The sequence below is a fragment of the Fringilla coelebs genome (genome assembly GCF_963513975.1).
Source record: "Fringilla coelebs genome assembly, chromosome: 33".
NCBI classification, from domain to species: domain Eukaryota; kingdom Metazoa; phylum Chordata; class Aves; order Passeriformes; family Fringillidae; genus Fringilla; species Fringilla coelebs.
The window spans coordinates 232,990-255,372 of NC_140059.1; the positions used below are offsets into that span (position 1 = coordinate 232,990).

Consider the following 22,383-nt stretch of genomic DNA (forward strand, 5'->3'; position numbering starts at 1 on the left):
CCCCCAAACCTGTACCTGAACCCCGCACCCAAAACCTTCACCCCAAAACATTCACACCCCAAAATCTGCACTCTAAACCTTCACCCCAAAACCTGCTTACCCAAACCCACCCAAAACCCACCCCCCAAACCTGTACCTGAACCCCGTACCCCAAACCTTCACCCAAACCTTCACCCCAAACCTTCACCCCAAACCTTCACCCCAAACCTTCCCCCCCTTTCCCCCAGTCCCATTTCCCACCCCCCAAACCTTTACCTGAACCCCAAACCTTTACCCAAAACTTTCACCCCAAACCTTCCCCCCAAACCTTCCCCCCTTTCCCCCAGTCCCATTTCCCACCCCCCCAAACCTTTACCTGAACCCCACACCCCAAACCGTCACCCCAAACCGTCACCCCAAACCTCCCCCCTTTCCCCAGTCCCATTTCCCCCCCAGCCCTGACCTGGTGCCGGGTCAGCAGGACGCCCACGCTGGTCAGGTCCTGTCCGCAGTGGCCGGAGCGGAGCTGGGCGCGGACCCCGGCCAGCCAGGAGCGCAGTCCGGCGCAGGCCTGGGCGCAGCTCTCGGCGCGCGCCGCCTCGGCCAAGCCCCGGCCCTTGGCGGCCGCCGCCGCCTCCACCCGCGCCCACAGCGCCCGCAGCTCCTCCCGCGGCGCCGTCACTCGTCCGGCCAGCGCCGGCCGCGCCCGCGCCAGCTGCTCGCCGTCCTGAGGGACACGGGAACGGAGTCGCGGGAGGGACCGTCAGGGATGGCCCAAAAACGGCACGGAATGGGCAATATCAAGGTCGGAATTTTGTGGAATTGTTGAGGTTGGACCCATTGAGTTGTAGGGTGATGAGGGTTGGTGGGATCATTGAAATGACCCATCAAGGTTGGATCGAAAAAGTCACAGGATGGGCAGTGTCGAGGTTGGGATTTTATGGAATTGTTGAGGTTGGACCCATTGAGTTGTGGGGTGATGAGGGGTGGTGGGATCATTGAAATGACCCATCAAGGTTGGACCCAAAACCATCATGGAATGGGCAATGTCAAGGTTGGAATTTTGTGGAATTGTTGAGGTTGAGTTGTGGGGCGATGAGGGGTGGTGGGATCATTGAAACTGGAACCATCAAGGTTGGACCCAAAATCATCATGGAATGGGCAAGGTCGAGGTTGGAATTTTGTGGAATTGTTGAGGTTGGACCCATTGAGTTGTGGGGTGATGAGGATTGGTGGGATCATTGAAACTGGACCCGTGGAACCATCAAGGTTGGACCCAAAAAGTCACTGAATGGGTAATGTCAAGGTTGGAATTTTGTGGAATTGTTGAGGTTGAGTTGTGGGGTGATGAGGATTGGTGGGATCATTGAAATGACCCATCAAGGTTGGACCCAAAAAGTCACGGAATGGGCAACGTCGAGGTTGGAATTTTGTGGAATTGTTGAGGTTGGACCTGTTGAGTTGTGGGGTGATGAGGGGTGGTGGGATCATTGAAACTGGACCTGTGGAACCATCAAGGTTGGACCCAAAATCATCATGGAATGGGCAATGTCAAGGTTGGAATTTTGTGGAATTGTTGAGGTTGAGTTGTGGGGCGATGAGGATTGGTGGGATCATTGAAATGACCCATCAAGGTTGGACCCAAAAAGTCACGGAATGGGCAATGTCGAGGTTGGAATTTTGTGGAATTGTTGAGGTTGAGTTGTGAGGTGATGAGGATTGGTGGGATCATTGAAACTGGAACCATCAAGGTTGGACCCAAAACCATCACGGAATGGGCAACGTCGAGGTTGGAATTTTGTGGAATTGTTGAGGTTGGAGCCGTTGAGTTGTGGGGTGATGAGGGTTGGGCACGTGGGGTGGTGGGATCATTGAAACTGGAACCATCAAGGCTGGACCCAAAAAGTCACGGAATGGGCAACGTCGAGGTTGGAATTTTGTGGAATTGTTGGGGTTGAGTTGTGGGGCGATGAGGGGGTGGTGGGATCATTGAAACTGGACCCGTGAAATCATCAAGGTTGGACCCAAAATCATCGTGGAATGGGCAATGTCGAGGTTGGAATTTTGTGGAATTGTTGAGGTTGAGTTGTGGGGTGATGAGGGTTGGACACGTGGGGTGGTGGGATCATTGAAACTGGAACCATCAAGGTTGGAGCCAAAAAGTCATGGAATGGGCAACATCGAGGTTAGGATTTTGTGGAATTGTTGAGGTTGAGTTGTGGGGCGATGAGGGTTGGTGGGATCATTGAAACGACCCATGGAACCATCAAGGTTGGACCCAAAATCATCATGGAATGGGCAAGGTCAAGGTTGGGATTTTGTGGAATTGTTGAGGTTGGACCCAATCAGTTGTGGGGCGATGAGGATCGGTGGGATCATTGAAACTGGACCCATGGAACCATCAAGGTTGGACCCAAAAAGTCACAGAATGGGCAATGTCGAGGTTGGAATTTTGTGGAATTGTTGAGGTTGAGTTGTGGGGCGATGAGGGTTGGTGGGATCATTGAAATGACCCATCAAGGTTGGACCCAAAATCATCATGGAATGGGCAACGTCGAGGTTGGAATTTTGTGGAATTGTTGAGGTTGGAGCCGTTGAGTTGTGGGGTGATGAGGGTTGGGCACGTGGGGTGGTGGGATCATTGAAACTGGAACCATCAAGGTTGGACCCAAAAAGTCACGGAATGGGCAACGTCGAGGTTGGAATTTTGTGGAATTGTTGGGGTTGAGTTGTGGGGCGATGAGGGGGTGGTGGGATCATTGAAACTGGACCCGTGAAATCATCAAGGTTGGACCCAAAATCATCGTGGAATGGGCAATGTCGAGGTTGGAATTTTGTGGAATTGTTGAGGTTGAGTTGTGGGGTGATGAGGGTTGGACACGTGGGGTGGTGGGATCATTGAAACTGGAACCATCAAGGTTGGACCCAAAAAGTCGGGAATTGTCAATGATCCATAGGATGCTTGGGGTTGACCCTGTAAATTGTGGGATTGTGACCCATGGAATGGTGAGATCATCAAAACTGGATCCATGGAGTCATGGAATTATTAAGGCTGGACCCACAGAACCACGGAATCACTGAGGCTGGACCCGTGGACTCACAGAACTGCTGAGCTTGGGCCCGTGGAATTTTGTGACTCAACTCCCCCCTCCCATGTCCCACTTTTCCCCCTTCCTGGATCCCATTTTCCCCCCGTTTTCCCCCGGTTTTCCCCCCATTCCCACCTTCTCCAGCGCCTCCAGCCAGCCCCGGTTGGCCGCGAGCTCGGCGGCGAAGGCCTGGTGCTTCTGCCACTTGCCCTGCAGGTCCCGCGTGCCCTCGTAGGACACGTCCCGGGCCACCGGCAGCTTCTCGTTCAGCCACAGCGTCAGCTGGGGACAGGGACGGGGACAGGGACACAAATGGGAATGGGGATGGTAGTGGGGACGGGGACGGGAACAGGAATGGGAACAGGAATGGGATCGGGGACACAGATCAGGATCTCTTCCCACAGTCCCATCCCAGCCCAGTTCTCATCTTCACCCCATCCCCATTTTAACCCCATCCCCATTTTAACCCCATCCATGCCCGACTTCCACCCCAATCCCATCCCAATCCCCCTCCTGTCTCACCTCTTGCCCATCCTGCAGGAATTTCTGCAGCTCCCAGTTATCCCTCAGCCGCCCCAGCAGCTCCTGGGCCGATTCCCGGATCTTCTGGTGCCTGTGCCAGGGGGTGTGAGAGACCCCATTCCCAGGGGATGGGATGGACTGGGATGGACTGGGATGGACTGGGATGGGTTTTCCTCACCTGCTCTCCACCGACTCCACCGTCTCCCGCACCTTTTCCGCGTGGACGCCGCCCTCATCCAGCAGTTTCCTCCCGGTGTCCGTGAGCGCCCGGACGCGCTCGGTGCCGCTGTCCAGCGCGGCCAGGAACTCCTCCAGCCTCCGCACGGCCGCCTCCGCCCCCGGCACCGTGCCCGGCATCTCCGTGTGGGCCAGCGTGTGCTCCTGCGGGTCGGGACCGGGATCGGGATCGGGATCAGGACCGGGATGGCACCGGAGCCCCGGGATCCCCCGGAACACCCCGGCTCCCCTCACCTGCTTCCCCAGCGTCCCCTCCACCTGCTTGGCGTCCCGCAGGAACACGTGGAAGGCGACAGCCTGGGCCAGGAGCCGCTGCCGCTTCTCCCACACCCGGCCCAGCTCTTCCCAGTCCGCATCCAGCGCTTCCAGGCGCTGCAGCAGGGACAGACTCTGCGCGTCCGTCTGTCCCCGCGTCACCTCCCGGCCGGCGGCGCGGGCGCTCCGGTAATCGGCGCCGTAGTGCGAGATCTCGGTGCGGAGGCTCTCGTGCTGCCGCAGGGAGCCTTCGGCCTCGGCCAGGGACGCGGGGACATCCTCGGAGCCCGCGGCCGCGCGGGTGCGGGACAGCCAGGCCTGGAGCGCCGCCAGGTCCCGCAGGAAGCCCTGGAGCCGCCGCGCCTGCCCCAGCGACTCCTCGCGGCTCCGGTGGCACCGGCGCAGCGCGTCCCACTCGGCCTCGAGCCCCGCCAGCTCCTCGCCGATCTCGGGCGCTCGCTCCGGCTGCTCCCCCTGCAGCTTCTCGCCCTCGGCCCGCAGCTCCCGCAGCTTTCCCTGGATGGCGTCCAGGTCGCGCCCCATCCCCGACAGCTTCCCCTGCAGCGCCGTGATCCCGGCCAGGTCCCGGCCCAGCGCCCGCGTGGCCTCGATCGCCGCCGTCTTCTCCCGCATCCAGCCCCGCGTCTCGTGGCATTCCAGGCGGAAATTGTGGATGTTCAGCGCCGCGGTCAGCGCCACCTTCTTGCGCTCGGCCAGCGCCCGGAACCGCTCCCACCTGGCACGGGCGGGATCGGGGCACGGTGGGACAGAGCCCGGGGAACGCTCGGGGCGTCCCGGCCCAGAGAATCCATCCCTGGAGCGGCCCGGCCCGGAGAATCCATCCCTGGAGCGTCCCAGCCCGGATAATCCATCCCTGGAGCGTCCCAGGCTGGAGAATCCATCCCTGGAGCGTCCCAGCCCGGAGGATCCATCCCCTCCCGGAGCATCCCGGCCGGGAAACCCCTCCCTGCATCCCTGGAGCATCCCTGGCTGCCCGGAGAACCCACCCCTGCCTGGAACACCTCCCTGAGCGCCTGGAAAATCCATCCCTGTCCGGCTCCACCCCGAATTCCTGCCCGGAATGGCCCCGCCGGGGCCGCCCCCACCTGTCCCGGAGCTGCTCCCAGGTCTCCCGGGCGCTCTCCCGGTTCCTGTCCCCGGATCCCCGCAGCTCCTCCGTGACGCGGCCCACGGAGGCCACGCGCGCCGCCAGCGCCGCCAGCTCCGGCTCCAGCGTCTCGAACCTGCGGGAGCGCCGGGAATGACCGGGAATTCCGGGAATGCCGAGCCGGAGCTGGGAATTCAGGGAACGCTGGAAACACCAGCAACACCGGGACAGAGGTGGGAATGCCACAAAGCCCTGGAATGCCACAAATTCTGGGAATACTGCGCTGGAGGTGGGAATTTGGGGAATTTTGGGAGCGCTGGGAATACGGTGTTGGAGGTGGGAATTTTGGGAATGCTGGGAATATCTCAGGTCGGGGTGAGAATTCAGAGAGTACAGGGAATACTGTGTTGGAAGTGAAAATTCTGGGAAAACGGGAACACCGGGAATGTTGTGGTGGAGGTAGGAATTCAGGGAACACCGGGAATAATGGGAATACTGGAAACATCCTGAGGAAAAACGGGAATAACGGGGCGATCCCGTGTATTCTTGGGAAAATTCCCGGGGGAATCCCAGTGGGGGCGACCACGGGCACTCCCAGACTTGCCGGGAATAACTCTGGGAATAACTCTGGGATTTCCACGGCGCAGGACGGGGAGCTGCGGGCGCTCACCGCTGCTGCACCACCTCCAGGTCCTCGATCCGCTCGGGAATCTCCATGGAGAGCAGCCACTGCTCCCTCTCGCCCACCCAGAGCGCGCAGGCATCGGCCTCGCTGCGCGCCGCGAACAATCCCAGCGCGTCCCGCAGCTCCAGGCGCCGCAGCTCCGCCCGCTCCTCCAGCTCCCGGTGCCGCCGCTCCAGCTCCGCCAGCCGCTCCGCCAGCCCCGGTACCACGTCGGGAAGGTCGGCGGCATCGCCGGGCAGCGCCAGCTCCCGCAGCGCCGCCAGCGCCGGCCCGCGCCGCCGCATCTCGTCCTGCAGCTCCCGCAGCCGCCGCTCCAGCATCCCCGCCGAGCGCTCGTCGTGGCCGAGCTCCGGCCCCGCCACTCGCCGGGCGGCGGCCGCCAGCCACGCCTCGGCCTCGGCCGCCTCCGCCTCCAGCTGGAATCGCCCCGCGGCCGCGCGGAGCCGCCGCTCCCGGGCCCCGGCCAGCGCCGGCAGCGCCGCCCAGAGCGACTCCAGCTCCCGGATCCGGCGGGACACGGCGGCCGCGGGGTCCGGGGAGCCGGGAGCGGGACCCGGGGGTCCTTCAGGGGGCTCTGTGTGTCCCCCGGTGGGTTCCGTGGATCCGTCGGGGCGTTCCGTGGGTCTGGCGGCGGGTGCCGAGGGTCCCTCCGTGGATGCAGGGGAAGATTCCAGGGACGCGTTCTTGTATTCCGGGGGTCCTGCGGTGGATCCTGCAGCGGATTCCGCGGGTTTTGCGCTTCCCATTGATCCGGTAGCGGATCCCCCTGACCCAGGGCTGGCTTCCACCGATCCCGCGGCTCCGTCGGGGGCTCCCTGCGCCAGCAGCTCCCGGCCCCGCTCCAGCAGCTGCTGCAGCGGCCCCGCGCGTCCCCCCAGCGCCCCTCGGATGGCTTCGAGCTGGCTCAGCATCCGCAGGGCCCCCGGCAGGTCCCGGCCCAGCTCCGGGCAGCGCAGGAGCCGCTCCTGCTCCCGCATCCAGGCCTCCTCCTCGCCCGCGTCCCACAGAAACTTCCAGAGGCGCCGGGAGCGCTCCAGCCGCAGCCGCCGCTGCGCCGACAGCGCCGAGAGCCCCCGGTAGCGCAGCTCCAGAGCCGCCACGCGGGCCCGCAGATGCTCCGGGGGGCACGGACGGTACCCTGGGGGGCACGGGGGGCGGTCAGCGGGGCTTGGGGGGTCCGGGGGTTGCAGGGTTTGGGGGTCCTGGGGGCTGGAATGCCCGGGGTTCAGGGGTACGGTGTTTAGGGATGCTGATTTTGGGGGTCTCGGGGTTTGGGATTCAGGGATGCTGAGGATTTGGGAGACTCAGAGTTTGGGGGTGCTGGGGGTCTGGGATTTGGAGGTCGCCGGGTTAAAGGATTCGGTGTTTTGGGGTCTCGGTTTTGGGGGGTCACAGTTTTTGGGGGTTCATTTTGAGGTTCTGCTAGGTCACGGTTTTGGAGGTCTCAGGTGAGTGGGGGTCCTGGGATTCAGGTGTTGTTGGGTTTGGGGGTTCCAGGGCATCCCGCGGGATCCCAATTTTGGGGTTCTCAGTTTTGGGGGTCACTCACCGCCCCCCTCCCCGAGGAAGCGCTCGGCCGCCGCCCCCACACTCCGGACCCTCTCGGCCTGGGCCGCCACGTCCCCCTCGACCAGGGCGTGGATCTGCAGCAGATCGTCCACCTGGCTCAGGTGCTGCCCGAAATCCCGCGACTGCAGCCGCACCTGGGGACACCGAGGGGGAGGTCACAGGGGGGGGTCCCACGAGGGGATCCCACCCCCCCCAAACCCCCCCGCCGCCCCCTCCCCACCTCCATCTCCTCCATCCAGCCCATCAGGTGCTCCAGGTCGCGCAGGAGCCGCTGCAGCTCCAGGTGCGCCCGGAGCCGCTCCCGCCGCGCCGCCACCTGAGCCCGCAGCGCCTCCCAGAGCGACACCACGTGGTCGCGCCGTGTCGCGATACCGCCCATGTCGTGATAGCGCTCGGCCTCCAGCTCGGCGGCCACGGCGGTGACGGCGCGCACGCGGCTGCCGTAGGCGGCGATGTCGCTCTCGATGGCCTCGTGCTTGCGCAGCGCGGCCTCGACCCCCCCCAGGGACCCCCCGAAATTGTCCTGGGGGGGGAAAAGGGGGGATGAGGGAGGGGACACTCCAGGGACCCCTCCCCAAAATTGTCCTGGGGTGAGGAAAAGGGGGGGTGAGGGAGGGGACGCTCCAGGGACCCCTCCCCGAAATTGTCCTGGGGGGGAAATGGGGGGGTGAGGGAGGGGACGCTCCAGGGACCCCTCCCCGAAATTGTCCTGGGGTGAGGAAAAGGGGGGGTGAGGGAGGGGACGCTCCAGGGACCCCTCCCCAAAATTGTCCTGGGGGGGAAAGGGGGGGGTGAGGGAGGGGACGCTCCAGGGACCCCTCCCCAAAATTGTCCTGGGGTGAGGGAAAGGGGGGGTGAGGGAGGGGATGCTCCAGGGACCCCTCCCCAAAATTGTCCTGGGGGGGAAAGGGGGGGGTGAGGGAGGGGACACTCCAGGGACCCCTCCCCGAAATTGTCCTGGGGGGGGAGAAAAGGTAAAAGGCGGGGGGACACTCTGGGGACCCCCAAATTATCCTGGAGGAGAAAAAGAGGTGACAAAGGTGGGGGGGGACACATGCTGAAATTGTCCCCATGGGGACAAGGGGAAGCCACCTGGGGTGGGGGCGGTTTCAGGGTCACCTGTGCCACCAGGTGCTCATTGTCCCCGACTGGGGGTTGTTTGGGGGGGTCTCGGGGGTCCCTGGGTGGGGGTCCTGGTGTCACCTGTGCCACCAGGTGGTCCCTGACTGGAGGTGGGCTGGGGGTCCCGGTGTCACCTGTGCCACCAGGCACTGGTTGTCCCTGACTGGGGGTTGTTTGGGAGGGTCTCAGGGGTCCCTGGGCGGGGGTCCCGGTGTCACCTGTGCCACCAGGTGCTCATTGTCCCCGACTGGGGGTTGTTTGGGGGGGGTCTCGGGGGTCCCTGGGTGGGGGTCCCGGTGTCACCTGTGCCACCAGGCGCTGGTTGTCCCCCAGCCAGGTCTCCCTGAGGGCGGCCTTGCGGTGGAACCTCGCCGCCAGCTGCTCCAGGTGTTGCTGCCGGAGCAGCTCCGAGCGCAGCGCCAGCTCCCGGCCGTGCTCCGCCTTCTCCAGCCGCTCCCACGCCTGCGGGACAGCGCGGTCACCTGGGCACACCTGGGCACCTGGCACACCTGGGTACCTGTCATCTGTGTCACCTGTGTCACCTGCACACCTGGCACCTGCGTCACCTGGGCACCCGGGGCACCTGGGCACACCTGGGCACCTGTGTCCCCTGCACAGCTGGGTACCTGGGCACCTGGCACACCTGGGGCACCTGTGTCACCCGGGCACCTGGGGCACCTGGGCACACCTGGGCACCTGGGGCACCTGCACACCTGGGCACACCTGTGTCACCTGGGCACCTGTGTCACCTGGGCACCTGTGTCCCCTCCACAGCTGGCACCGGGCACCTGGCACACCTGGGGCACCTGTGTCACCTGGGCACCTATGTCCCCTGCACAGCTGGACACCTGGGCACCTGGGGCACCTGGCACACCTGGGCACCTGTGTCACCTGGGCACCTGGGGCACCTGGCACACCTGGGGCACCCGTGTCCCATGCACAGCTGGCACTGGGCACCTGGCACACCTGGGCACCTATGTCCCCTGCACAGCTGGACACCTGGGCACCTGGGGCACCTGTGGCACCTGCACCTGGGGCACCTGCACAGCTGGCACTGGGCACACCTGGGGCACCTGCACAGCTGGCACACCTGGCACTCGTGTTACTGTGTCTTCTCCCATGTCCCTGTGTCCCTGTGGCTGTCACCCTGTTGATGTCGGCGCTGTGGGACCCCCTGTGTCCTAATGTCCCCCCACTGTCCCCAGTGTCCCCCCCGTGTCCTTGTGGCTGTCACCCTGTTGATGTCGGCGCTGTGGGACCCCCTGTGTCCCCATGTCCCCCCACTGTCCCCAGTGTCCCCGTGGCTGTCACCCTGTTGATGTCAGCGCTGTGTGTCCCCCTGTGTCCCACTGTCCCCCCAGTGTCCCCAGTGTCCCCGTGGCTGTCACCCTGTTGATGTCGGCGCTGTGTGTCCCACTGTCCCCCCAGTGTCCCCACTGTCCCCCCAATGTCCCCAGTGTCCCCGTGGCTGTCACCCTGTTGATGTCGGCGCTGTGTGTCCCCCTGTGTCCCACTGTCCCCCCAATGTCCCCAGTGTCCCTGTGTCCCCGTGGCTGTCACCCTGTTGATGTCGGCGCTGTGTGTCCCCCAGTGTCCCCCCAGTGTCCCCAGTGTCCCCAGTGTCCCTGTGGCTGTCACCCTGTTGATGTCAGCGCTGTGTGTCCCCCTGTGTCCCACTGTCCCCCCAGTGTCCCCCCAGTGTCCCCAGAGTCCCCGTGTCCCCGTGGCTGTCACCCTGTTGATGTCGGCGCTGTGTGTCCCCTCCCGGGGCACGAACTGCCGCTGGTTGTTGGCGCGGAGGCGGCTCCGGAGCGAGAACAGCAGCACCTCCAGGGAGCCCTTGTCCTCGAACCTGGGGGACCCCGAAATAACGCACTGGGCACCCCAAATACACCGTGGGGACCCCAAATACAGCAGGGGAACCCAAAATGCACCAGGGGAACCCAAAATAATGCACCCGGGGACGCCGAAATGCACCAGGGGGACCCAAAATGCACTGGGGGGACCCCAAAATAATGCACCAGGGAACCCAAAATGCACCGGGGGAACCCAAAATACAGCAGGGGAACCCAAAATAATGCACCGAGGGACCCTGAAATAATGCACTGGGGCACCCCGAAATAATGCACCAGGGGACCCCAAAATGCACCGGGGGACCCCAAAATACAGCAGGGGAACCCAAAATAATGCACTGGGGCACCCTGAAATGCACCAGGGGAACCCAAAATGCACCGGGGGACCCCAAAATACAGCAGGGGAACCCAAAATGCACCAGGCGGGACCCAAAATAATGCACCCGGGGACCCCAAAATGTACCAGGGGACCCCAAAATGCACCGGGGGGACCCTAAAACACAGCCTGAGCCCCAGGGATGCCCCAAAATTCCTCAGAGAGAACCTGAAACTCACTGGGGGGACCCCAAATCCCTCAGGGCAGCCCCCAGCCCCCTTTGGGCAGCCCCCAAACCCCTCTAGGGTCTCCAGACCCTTTTGGCCAGCCCCCAGCCCCCTTTGGGCAGCCCCCAGACCCCTTTAGGGCTCTCAAACGCCTTTGAGCAGCCCCCAGACCCCCCAGGGCAGCCCCCAGACTCCAATATGGAGATCCCAAACCCCATTTGGGGACCCCAGCCGGCTCAGGGCAGCCCCCAGCCCCCTTTGGGCACCCCCCAGACCCCTTTGGGCAGCCCCCAGACCCCTTTGTGCAGCCCCCACCCCCCCAGGGCAGCCCCCAGACCCCTCAGAGCAGCCCCCAGCCCCCTTTGGGCAGCCCCCAGCCCCCTCAGAGCAGCCCCCAGCCCCCTTTGGGCAGCCCCCAGACTCCAATACGGAGATCCCAAACCCCATTTAGGGACCCCAGACCCCTCAGGGCAGCCCCCAGACTCCAATAGGAAGATCCCAAACCCCATTTGGGGACCCCAGCCCCCCCAGGGCAGCCCCCAGACCCCTCAGGGCAGCCCCCAGCCCCCTCAGGGCAGCCCCCAGCCCCCTCAGAGCAGCCCCCAGCCCCCTTTGGGCAGCCCCCAGCCCCATTTGGGCAGCCCCCAGACCCCTTTAGGGCTCTCAAACCCCTCTTGGGCAGCCCCCAGCCCCATTTGGGCAGCCCCCAGACTCCAATAGGGAGATCCCAAACCCCATTTGGGGACCCCAGCCCCCTCAGGGCAGCCCCCAGCCCCCCCAGGGCAGCCCCCAGCCCCTCAGGGTAGCCCTCAGACCCCTTTGGGCAGCCCCCAGACTCCAATACGGAGATCCCAAACCCCATTTGGGGACCCCAGCCCCCTCAGGGCAGCCCCCAGCCCCCTCAGAGCAGTCCCCAGACCCCCTTGGGCAGCCCCCAGCCCCCTTTGGGCAGCTCCCAGACTCCAATATGGAGATCCCAAACCCCATTTGGGGACCCCAGCCGGCTCAGGGCAGCCCCCAGCCCCCTTTGGGCAGCCCCCAGCCAGCTCAGGACAGCCCCCAGACCCCTTTGGGCAGCCCCCAGCCCCCTTTTTGGCAGCCCCCAAACCCCTCAGGGCAGCCCCCAGCCCCCTTTGGGCAGCCCCCAGCCCCCCTTGGGCAGCCCCCAGACCCCTTTAGGGCTGCCAAACCACTTTGGGCAGCCCCCAGCCCCCTCAGGGCAGCCCCCAGCCCCCTTTGGGCAGCCCCCAGCCCCCTTTTTGGCAGCCCCCAAACCCCTCAGGGCAGCCCCCAGCCCCCTTTTGGCAGCTCCCAAACCCCTCAGGGCAGCCCCCAGACCCCTCAGTGCAGCCCCCAGACCCCTCAGTGCCGCCCCCAGACTCCAATAGGGAGATCCCAAACCCCATTTGGGGACCCCAGCCCCCCCAGGGCAGCCCCCCGGGTGGCGGGGGGGGGGTCTCACCGGGGGGGTTTCTCGGAGGTGCGGTAGGCGCTGAAGGCCTGGAGCTGCCCCTGCAGGCCGGGGATGCCGCGGGGCAGGCGCCGGTCGGTCAGCAGCAGCAGCGAGCGCTGGATCCAGCCCAGCAGCTCGGCCGCCTGCGCCTCGTAGCGCCCGGCCAGGCCCTCGGCCTCGCGCGCCGCCTCCAGCACCTGCGCGGGCGGACGGACAAACGGACGGATGGACGGACAGGGAGACGGCTGGCTGGCTGTGCTCGCATCTGTCCGTCATCCATCATCCATCCATCTGTGCATCATCCATCTGTCCATCCATCCATCCATCCATCCATCCATCCATCATCCATCCGTCCATCCCTGTGTCCGTCCATCCATCTGTCCATCATCCATCCGTCCATCATCCATCATCCATCCCTTATCCATCCATCATCCATCCATCTGTGCATCATCCATCTGTCCATCCATCCATCATCCATCCGTCCGTCATCCATCCGTCCGTCCATCCATCCGTCCATCCCTGTGTCCGTCCATCCATACGTCCATCCATCCATCATCCATCTATCCATCCATCCATCCGTCCGTCACCCATCCGTCCATCCCTCTGTCCATCCATCCATCCGTCCATCCCTCTGTCCATCCATCCATCCATCATCCATCTGTCCATCCATCCATCCATCTGTGCATCATCCATCTGTCCATCCATCCATCCTTCCATCTATCCATCATCCATCCCTTATCCATCCATCATCCATCCATTCATCCAACATCCATCCATCCATCTGTCCATCTGTCTATCCATCATCCATCCATCCATCATCCATCCATCCATCCGTCCATCCATCATCCATCCGTCCATCCCTGTGGCCATCCATCCGTCCATCCCTGTGTTTGTCTGTCCGTCCATCTGTCCATCCATCCATCATCCATCCATCCATCCATCCGTCCATCCGTCCATCCGTCCGTCCATCCATCATCCATCCATCCATCCCTGTGGCCATCCATCCGTCCATCCCTGTGTTTGTCCGTCCGTCCATCCATCCATCCATCCATCCATCCATCATCCATCCATCCATCCGTCCATCCATCTGTCCGTCCATTTATCCATCATCCATCCGTCCGTCCATCCATCATCCATCCGTCCGTCCATTCATCCATCCCTCCATCCCTCCCTTGTCCGTCCATCCATCCATCCATCATGCATCCATCCCTGTGTGCATCCATCCATCCATCCATCCATCCATTTGTCCTCACACCCATCCATCCATCTATCCATCCGTCTATCCATCCATCTGTCTATCCGTCCGTCCCAATGCCCATCTGTCCATTTATCCCCCTGTCCATCCATCCCTCTCCTTCTCCATCCTTTTCTGATCAATCCATCCCTCTGTCCATCCCCTCTGTCCCTCTGTCCATCCCCCACCCGTCCCTCAGTCCATCCCCCATCTGTCCCTCCCTCCCTCCCTCCCTCCCTCCCTCCCTCCCTCCCTCCCTCTCCCTCGCCCATTCCCACGGATTCTGTCCAGTCCCCACCCCCCCGACACCATCTGCTCTTCGTCTGTCCGTCCATCTGCCCGTCGTCTGTCTGTCCATCTGCCCGTCGTCTGTCCGTCCATCTGCCCATCGTCCATCTGTCCACCCCTTCCTCCTCCTCCGGTTCCCTTTCCGTCCACCTGCGTGTCCATCCCTGTGTCCCCCACCCCGCGTCCGTCTGTCCACCCCCGTGTCCGTCTGTCCGCCCCCGTGTCCGTCTGTCCGCCCCCGTGTCCGTCTGTCCACCCCCGTGTCCGTCTGTCCGCCCCCGTGTCCGTCTGTCCGTCCCAGACCTTCCCGACGCGTTTTCCCTCCACGGCCAGCGCCTTCATCCTGGAGAAGTGATGGTAGAGCGCGGCCACGTAGGTCAGCACTGAGCGCTCGTCCGGCTGCTCCACGGCCACATCTGGGGGGCACGGGGGGGTCAGACCCCCAAATACACCCAGGGACCCCCAAATCCTCCTCAGGGACCCCCAAATCCACCCCCAAAACCACCCAGGGACCCCCAAATCCACCCAGGGACCCCCAAACCCCCCTGATCCTTCACAGCCCCCCAGCACTGACCGCTCGTCCGGCTGCTCCACGGCCACATCTGGGGGGCACGGGGGGGTCAGACCCCCAAATCCATCCAGGGACCCCCAAATCCACCCAGGGACCCCCAAATCCCCCTCAGGGACCCCAAATCCACCCAGGGACCCCCAAACCCCCCGATCCTTCACAGCTCCCCAGCACTGACCGCTCGTCCGGCTGCTTCACGGCCACATCTGGGGGGCACGGGGGGGTCAGACCCCCAAATCCACCCAGGGACCCCCAAATACACCCCCAAATCCGCCCCCAAATCCCCCCAGGGACCCCCAGCCCCCCCAGCCCCTCACCCTCGGGGTCCAGCAGCCGAGTGACCCCCAGCTCGCGCTCGGCCACGGCGAAGGCGCTCTGCAGGTTGTGGAGGGCGTTGGCTCCGCGCAGGGACCCCACGTCCAGCAGCTCCGGCCTGGGGGCGACCGGACAGCAGAGCCCTGAGCGCGGCCACTGACCACTGTGCACGGCCACTGACCACTGACCACTGACCCATGACTACTGACCACTGAGCACAGCTACTGAGCCCTGAGCGCGGCCACTGACCACTGAGCACTGACCACTGACCCCTGACCACTGACCCGTAACTGCTGAGCCCTGAGCGTGGCCACTGACCACTGAGCACTGAGCATTGACCCATGGCCACTGACCACTGAGCATTGACCCATGGCCACTGAGCACTGAGCACAGCCACTGAGCCCTGAGCGCGGCCACTGACCACTGACCACTGACCCATGGCCACTGACCACTGAGCATGGCCACTGACCACTGAGCACTGACCCGTAACTGCTGAGCCCTGAGCGCGGCCACTGACCACTGACCGCTGACCACTGAGCATTGACCCATGGCCACTGACCACTGACCCATGGCCACTGAGCACTGAGCACTGAGCACTGAGCCCTGAGCGCGGCCACTGACCACTGACCACTGACCCATGGCCACTGACCACTGAGCATGGCCACTGACCACTGAGCACTGACCCGTAACTGCTGAGCCCTGAGCGCGGCCACTGACCACTGAGCACTGACCCATGGCCACTGAGCACTGAGCACTGAGCACTGAGCACTGAGCGCGGCCACTGACCACTGAGCACTGACCCATGGCCACTGACCACTGAGCACTGACCCATGGCCACTGAGCACTGAGCACTGAGCACTGAGCACTGAGCGCGGCCACTGACCACTGAGCACTGACCCATGGCCACTGACCACTGAGCATGGCCACTGACCACTAAGCATTGACCCATGGCCACTGACCACTGAGCATGGCCACTGACCACTGAGCACTGACCCGTAACTGCTGAGCCCTGAGCACGGCCACTGACCACTGACCACTGAGCACTGACTCATAGCCACTGACCACTGAGCCCTGAGCGCGGCCACTGACCATTGACCACTGACCACTGACCACTGAGCACTGACCCGTAACTGCTGAGCCCTGAGCATAGCCACTGACCACTGAGCACTGACCCATGGCCACTGACCACTGAGCACTGAGCGCAACCACTGACCACTGACCCATAGCCACTGACCACTGAGCACTGACCCGTAACTGCTGACCCCTGAGCACGGCCACTGACCGCTGAGCACTGACCCATGGCCACTGACCCACAGCCACTGACCACTGACCCATAGCCACTGACCACTGACTCATGGCCACTGACCACTGACTCATAGCCACTGACCCCTGAGCACAGCCACTGACCACTGACCCCTGAGCACGGGCACTGACCACTGACCCATAACCACTGACCACAGCTACTGACCACTGACCCATACCCACTGACCCCTGACCCATAACCCCACAGACTCCCACCCCACAACTGCTGCCCTATAACCCCCACATCCCCCCCAGCAGCCCCCTCCCCACAGCAACCACTTCTCACCAGGCCCCCTCCCCACCCCCAGCCCCCTCCCCACCACCCCCAGCCCCCCCCAGCGCCCCCAGCCCCCTCCCCACCCCCCCTCTCAGCGCCCCCAGCCCCCTGCCCAGCCCCCTGCCCGCACCGGTGCCGGTGGATGAGGGCGCAGAAGGCCAGCCCGTCCCTCCAGCTCGTGGTGAAGTTCTGCACGTTCACATTGGGGTACCTGGAGAGGAGGGGGGTGCAGGAGGGGTCAGAGACCCCCAAACCCCCCCCCAAAACCCCCCAGAACCCCCTGGGAACACCCCCAGACCCCGCAGGTCCCACCTGAGTCCCCTTAAGGACCACTCAGAGCTCCCCCAAAGCCTCATAGAGCCCCCAGGATCCTCCTGAGCCACATGGAGACCACCCAGACCCCCCCACACACCCCCAGGACCCCCAAAATCCCCCCTGGGACCCCCCCCAGGACCCCTCACCCCGCGGTTTTCATCTGGCACCAGGCCAGCAGCGCGTCCTTGGCCGATTTGCGCTCCCGCGTGTCCCCGGTCTCCACGCTGATGTCCTGGATCTGGGGAGGGGGCTCAAATTGGGGTGAAGGACCCCCCCAGAGTGGGTGTGGAACCCCAAAATGGGTGCAGGACCCCCAAAAATGGAGAGTGGGACCCTCCCAGAGGAGTCAGGACCCCCAAAAGTGGGTGTGAGACCTCCCCCCAAAAAAGGAGACTGGGGAAGGTCTGGGGATTTCTGTGATCAAGCTGAGACCCCCGGGAGGGTTTGGGACCCCCCGAAATGACCCCAAACCCCCCAGGGTGGGTCCAAGACCCCCCAAAATGACCCCAAACCCCCCAGGGTGGGTTCCTGAACCCCCCTAAATGACCCCAAACCCCCCAGGGTGGGTCCAGAACCCCCTGAAATGACCCCAAACCCCCCCCGGGTGGGTTCAGAACCCCCCAAAATCACCCCAAACCCCCCAGGGTGGGTTTGGGACCCCCTGAAATGACCCCAAACCCCTCCAGGGTGGGTCCAGGACCCTCTAAATGACCCCAAACTCCCCGTGATGGGCCCAGAACCCCCCGAAATGACCCCAAAACCCCCCAGGGTGGGTCCAGAACCCCCCAAAATCACCCCAAACCCCCCAGGGTGGGTTTGGGACCCCCCTAAATGACCTCAAACCCCCCGGGATGGGCCCAGAACCCCCCGAAATGACCCCAAACCCCCCAGGATGGGTTCCTGAACCCCCAAAGTGACCCCAACCCCCCCCCAGGGCAGCTCCAGGACCCTCTAAATGACCCCAAACCCCCCAGGGTGGGTCCAGAACCCCCTGAAATGACCCCAAACCCCCCCAGGGCAGCTCCAGGACCCTCTAAATGACCCCAAACCCCCCCAGGGCAGCTCCAGGACCCTCTAAATGACCCCAAACCCCCCCAGGGCAGCTCCAGAACCCCCCAAAATGCCCCCAAACCCCCCTCCCAGCGCAGCTCCAGGCCGGGCACACCCCCCTGCAGGGCGGGGTCGGGGCCGCGCCCCCCGCCCCATTTCCCGCGGCTCGGGGGGGGCCGGGGGGGCCACCTGGAAGCGCAGGATGATGGTCCAGACCAGGCCGAGGGTCAGGCGGGGGTTGCCGTCCACGATGTCGTGCGAGCCCACGTTCTCCAGGTGCACGCGCTGCTCCCGCAGGAAGCGCAGCGCCTTCTCCACGTTCTCCAGGCAGTGGATCCGCATCCGGCCCCGCGTGGGGCGCGGCTGGGCGGGGGGCGCCGTCAGGGGACCACCACGGGTGGGGGGGCACCGTCAGGGAATCATCCAGGGTGGGGGGGCACCGTCAGGGAACACCCATGGGTAGGGGGGCATCGTCAGGGAATCATCCAGGGGAGGGGGGCACAGTCAGGGAATCATCCAGGGTGGGGGGGGCATCGTCAGGGAATCATCCAGGGTGGGGGGGCATCGTCAGGGAATCACCCACGGGTGGGGGGGCATCGTCAGGGAATCATCCAGGGGAGGGGGGCACGGTCAGGGAATCACCCAGGGTAGGGGGGCACAGTCAGGGAATCATCCAGGGTAGGGGGGGCACAGTCAGGGAATCATCCAGGGTAGGGGGGCACCGCGGGTAGGGGGGCATCGTCAGGGAACCCCCCCCGGGCAGGGGGGCACTGTCAGGGAATCATCCAGGGTAGGGGGGCACAGTCAGGGAATCATCCAGGGTAGGGGGGCACAGTCAGGGACCACCCACGGGTAGAGGGGCACAGTCAGGGAATCATCCAGGGTAGGGGGGTATCGTCAGGGGCATTCCCAGGGGAGGGGGGCATCATCAGGGAATCATCCAGGGTAGGGGGGGCACGGTCAGGGAAACCCCCAGGGTAGGGGGGCACCGTTAGAGACCCCCCCAGGACAAGGGGGCATCGTCAGGGGCATTCCCAGGGGAGGGGGGCGCCGTCAGGGAATCATCCAGGGTAGGGGGGCATCGTCAGGGAATCCCCCTCGGGCAGGGGGACACGGTCAGGGAACACCCACGGGTAGGGGGGCACCGTCAGGGACCCCCCCAGGACCAGGGGGCATCATCAGGGAATCATCCAGGGTAGGGGGGCATCGTCAGGGGCATTCCCAGGGTAGGGAGGCATCGTCAGGGGCATTCCCAGGGGAGGGGGGCATCGTCAGGGAACCCCCCCGGGCAGGGGGGAATCGTCAGGGAGCCCCCCAGAACCGGGGGGCACAGTCAGGGAATCCCCCAGGGTAGGGGGGCACAGTCAGGGGCATTCCCAGGGTAGGGGGGCACAGTCAGGGAATCACCCACGGGTGGGGGGGCACAGTCAGGGAATCACCCAGGGTAGGGGGGCACAGTCAGGGAATCATCCACGGGCAGGGGGGCATCGTCAGGGAGCCCCCCAGGACCAGGGGGCATCGTCAGGGGCATTCCCAGGGGAGGGGGGCATCGTTAGGGAACCCCCCCGGGCAGGGGGGAATCGTCAGGGAGCCCCCCAGAACCGGGGGGCACAGTCAGGGAATCACCCACGAGTCGGGGGGCACCGTCAGGGAATCATCCAGGATAGGGGGGTACCGTCAGGGAATCACCCACGGGTAGGGGGGCATCGTCAGGGAATCCTCCAGGGTAGGGGGGCATCGTCAGGGAACCCCCCCGGGCAGGGGGGCACCGTCAGGGAATCATCCAGGGTAGGGGGGCACCATCAGGGAATCACCCACGGGTAGGGGGGCACAGTCAGGGAGCCCCCCAGGGTGGGGGGGCATCGTCAGGGACCCCCCCAGGACCAGGGGGCATCGTCAGGGGCATTCCCAGGGGAGGGGGGCATCGTTAGAGACCCCCCCCAGGCAGGGGGGCACCGTCAGGGAACACCCACAAGTCGGGGGGGCACCATCAGGGACCCCCCCAGAACCGGGGGGCACAGTCAGGGAATCACCCCCGGGCAGGGGGCACGGTCAGGGAAACCCCCAGGGTAGGGGGGCACCGTCAGGGATCCCCCCCAGGTGAGGGAGGCACCGTCAGAGAACCCCCATGAGTCGGGGGGCACAGTTAGAGACCCCCCCCCCGGGTCGGAGGGCACCTTCAGGGGCATTCCCAGGGGAGGGGGGGCATCGTCAGGGACCCCCCCCAATTCGGGGGGCACAGTCAGAGACCCCCCCAGGGCAGCAGGGCACAATCAGGGACCCCCCCCAAGCCGGGGGGCACCATCCAGAATTTCCCTAATTTGGGGAGGATCCCCCTTGGGATGTTTCTGTTTTTTGGGGGGGTTCCCCTTTCAGGGGGGTGTCCCGGATTTGGGGAGGGGTCGCACTCACCAGGAACCCCCCCCCCCCTCCTCGAGCAGCCGGGGGTCCCTTTATGGGGGGGTCCCCACAGCGATTTCCTTAATTTGGGGAGGATCCCCATTTTGTGTGGGGGGAATTCCTATTTTTGGGGGGTTTCCTGTTTTTTTTGGGGGGGTTTCCCCTCCGAGGGGGGGTCCCCGATGTGGGGAGGGGTCTCACTCACCAGGGTCTCCCCCGAGAGCCCCTCGAGCAGCCGCAGCAGGAGCCGCCCGTCCCGCAGGTCGCTGTAAAGGTCCCCCAGGTGCGACCCCCCCGCCAGGTGAGAATTCACCCACTTGGTGAAGGTTTTCTTCTGCACGGCCTCGCGCTCGTCTGGGGGGGGCACGGAGGGGGTCAGAGACCCCCAAAACCCCCCCCTAAAACCCCCCCAAATCCCCCCGGACCGCCCAAATCCCACCCGGACCACCCAAACCCCACCCGGACCGCCCAAACCCCACCCGGACCACCCAACCCCCACCCGGACCACCCAAACCCCACCCGGACCACCCAACCCCCACCCAGAGACCCCAAACCCCACCCAGAGACCCCAAACCCCACTTGAACCCCCCCCTCCTCCTCGGCCTCATCTGGGGGGGGTCAGAGACCCCCAAAACCCCCCCTAAAACCCCCCCAAATCCCCCCGGACCACCCAAACCCCACCCGGACCGCCCAACCCCCACCCAGACCACCCAAATCCCACCCAGAGACCCCAAACCCCACCCAAAGACCCCAAACCCCACCCAGAGACCCCAAACCTCACCTGAGCCCCCCCCTCCTCCTCGGCTTCATCTGGGGGGGGTCAGAGACCCCCAAACCCCCCCCAAAACCCCCTCAAAACCCCCCCTAAAACCCCCCCAAATCCCCCCGGACCACCCAAACCCCCCCCAGACCACCCAACCCCCACCCAGAGACCCCAAACCCCACCTGAACCCCCCCCTCCTCCTCGGCCTCATCTGGGGGGGGTCAGAGACCCCCAAAATCCCCCCCAAAAGACCCCCAGGGGTCGCAGCCCCCCGGGGGGGGGGGGATCCCCCCTCGCCAGCCGGCGCTGGATTAACGCTAAGAGGATTTGGGGGGGGTCCTTGGGGGGATCCTGAGGGGGGGCCTGGGAGGTTTTGGGGGTCTGGGGGCGATTGGGGGGGTTGGGGGTTTGTCCTGGGGGGGTTTTGGGGTGATTGGGAGGGGAAATTTGGGGTGTTCCTCTCATTTTTCCATAATATGTCCCCATTTTTGGGGGGTTTTCCCCCATTTTTGGGGTTTTTTTCACCATTTTTTTTGATTTTTCCCCATTTTGGGGGTTTCCCCCCGATGTTTTGGGGATCGTTCCCACATTTTGGGGTCCCCCATCCCCATTTTTGGCGTCTCCCTCTATTTTTTGGGTGTTTCCCCCTCTTTTCTGGATTTTCCCTCCTGTTTTGAGGGGTTTTTTATCCCATTTTTTGTGTTTTTTCCTCATTTTTTTGTGCTGTCCCCTCACATTTTGGGGCAGATTTCCCCATTTTCGGGGTCCATCACCCCAATTTTTGGGTTCCCCATCCCCATTTTTGAGATCTCTCATATTCCTGATGCACTTCCCACCATTTTTTTGGGTCACTTTCCCCATTTTTTGGGGCTGTTCTTCCACTTTTCCATCACTTTTTGTGTTTCCCTCACTCTTTTTGAATCCCCCAATATTCCAGCGCTCCCAATTCCCATTTTTTAGGATTCTCCATATTTTTGGTGACTTTCTCCCCAATTTTTTCAGCTTTCACTCCCATTTTTTATCCTTTCCCCCCATTTTCCTGCCATTTTCTCCCATTTTTCTTCACTTCCCCCCATTTTTTTTTGCACTCCCCCTCATTTTTTCCGCTTTTCCCTTAATTTTTGCACTTTTGCCCCACTTTTTGTGTTTTCTTCACATTTATTCCACTTCCCCCCCTAACATTTGAGCTTCTCCCCCACTTTTTTGTACATTTCTCTCCATTTTTTTCACTTTTCCCTCAATTTTTTACCTTTTTCTCCCATTTTTTCCACTTCCCCCAGAGCATTTCACCTTTTCTCCTCACTTTTTATCCATTTTACCCCAATTTTTACACTTTTCCCTCACTCTCCTCACAATCCCCCCATTTTTTCATAGCTTTTCCCTCTATTTTTGTGCATTTTCCAACTTTTTCCCCACTTTTCCCCCCAGTTTTTTTGCGCTTTTTCCCCAATTTTTT

The 22,383-nt window shown here is 63.5% G+C and overlaps 2 protein-coding genes across 2 annotated transcripts in view; both read right to left on the reverse strand.

Moving 5' to 3' along the window:
- LOC311164517 (neurexin-2-like) overlaps positions 1-22,383 on the reverse strand; it is a gene marked incomplete at both ends in the record, with an annotated part of 201,582 nt that overhangs the window by 59,388 nt on the left and 119,811 nt on the right.
- LOC311164512 (spectrin beta chain, non-erythrocytic 2-like) overlaps positions 1-22,383 on the reverse strand; it is a gene marked incomplete at both ends in the record, with an annotated part of 41,330 nt that overhangs the window by 17,794 nt on the left and 1,153 nt on the right. The window contains 17 exon segments of the mRNA XM_084224002.1: positions 443-706; positions 3,204-3,350; positions 3,591-3,681; positions 3,769-4,818; positions 5,189-5,326; positions 5,861-7,013; positions 7,425-7,578; positions 7,665-7,967; positions 8,870-9,028; positions 10,301-10,418; positions 12,425-12,612; positions 14,241-14,353; positions 14,823-14,938; positions 16,530-16,610; positions 16,861-16,952; positions 17,954-18,127; positions 20,370-20,518. Of these exon segments, the coding sequence (XP_084080128.1) occupies positions 443-706; positions 3,204-3,350; positions 3,591-3,681; positions 3,769-4,818; positions 5,189-5,326; positions 5,861-7,013; positions 7,425-7,578; positions 7,665-7,967; positions 8,870-9,028; positions 10,301-10,418; positions 12,425-12,612; positions 14,241-14,353; positions 14,823-14,938; positions 16,530-16,610; positions 16,861-16,952; positions 17,954-18,127; positions 20,370-20,518 (4,490 nt within the window).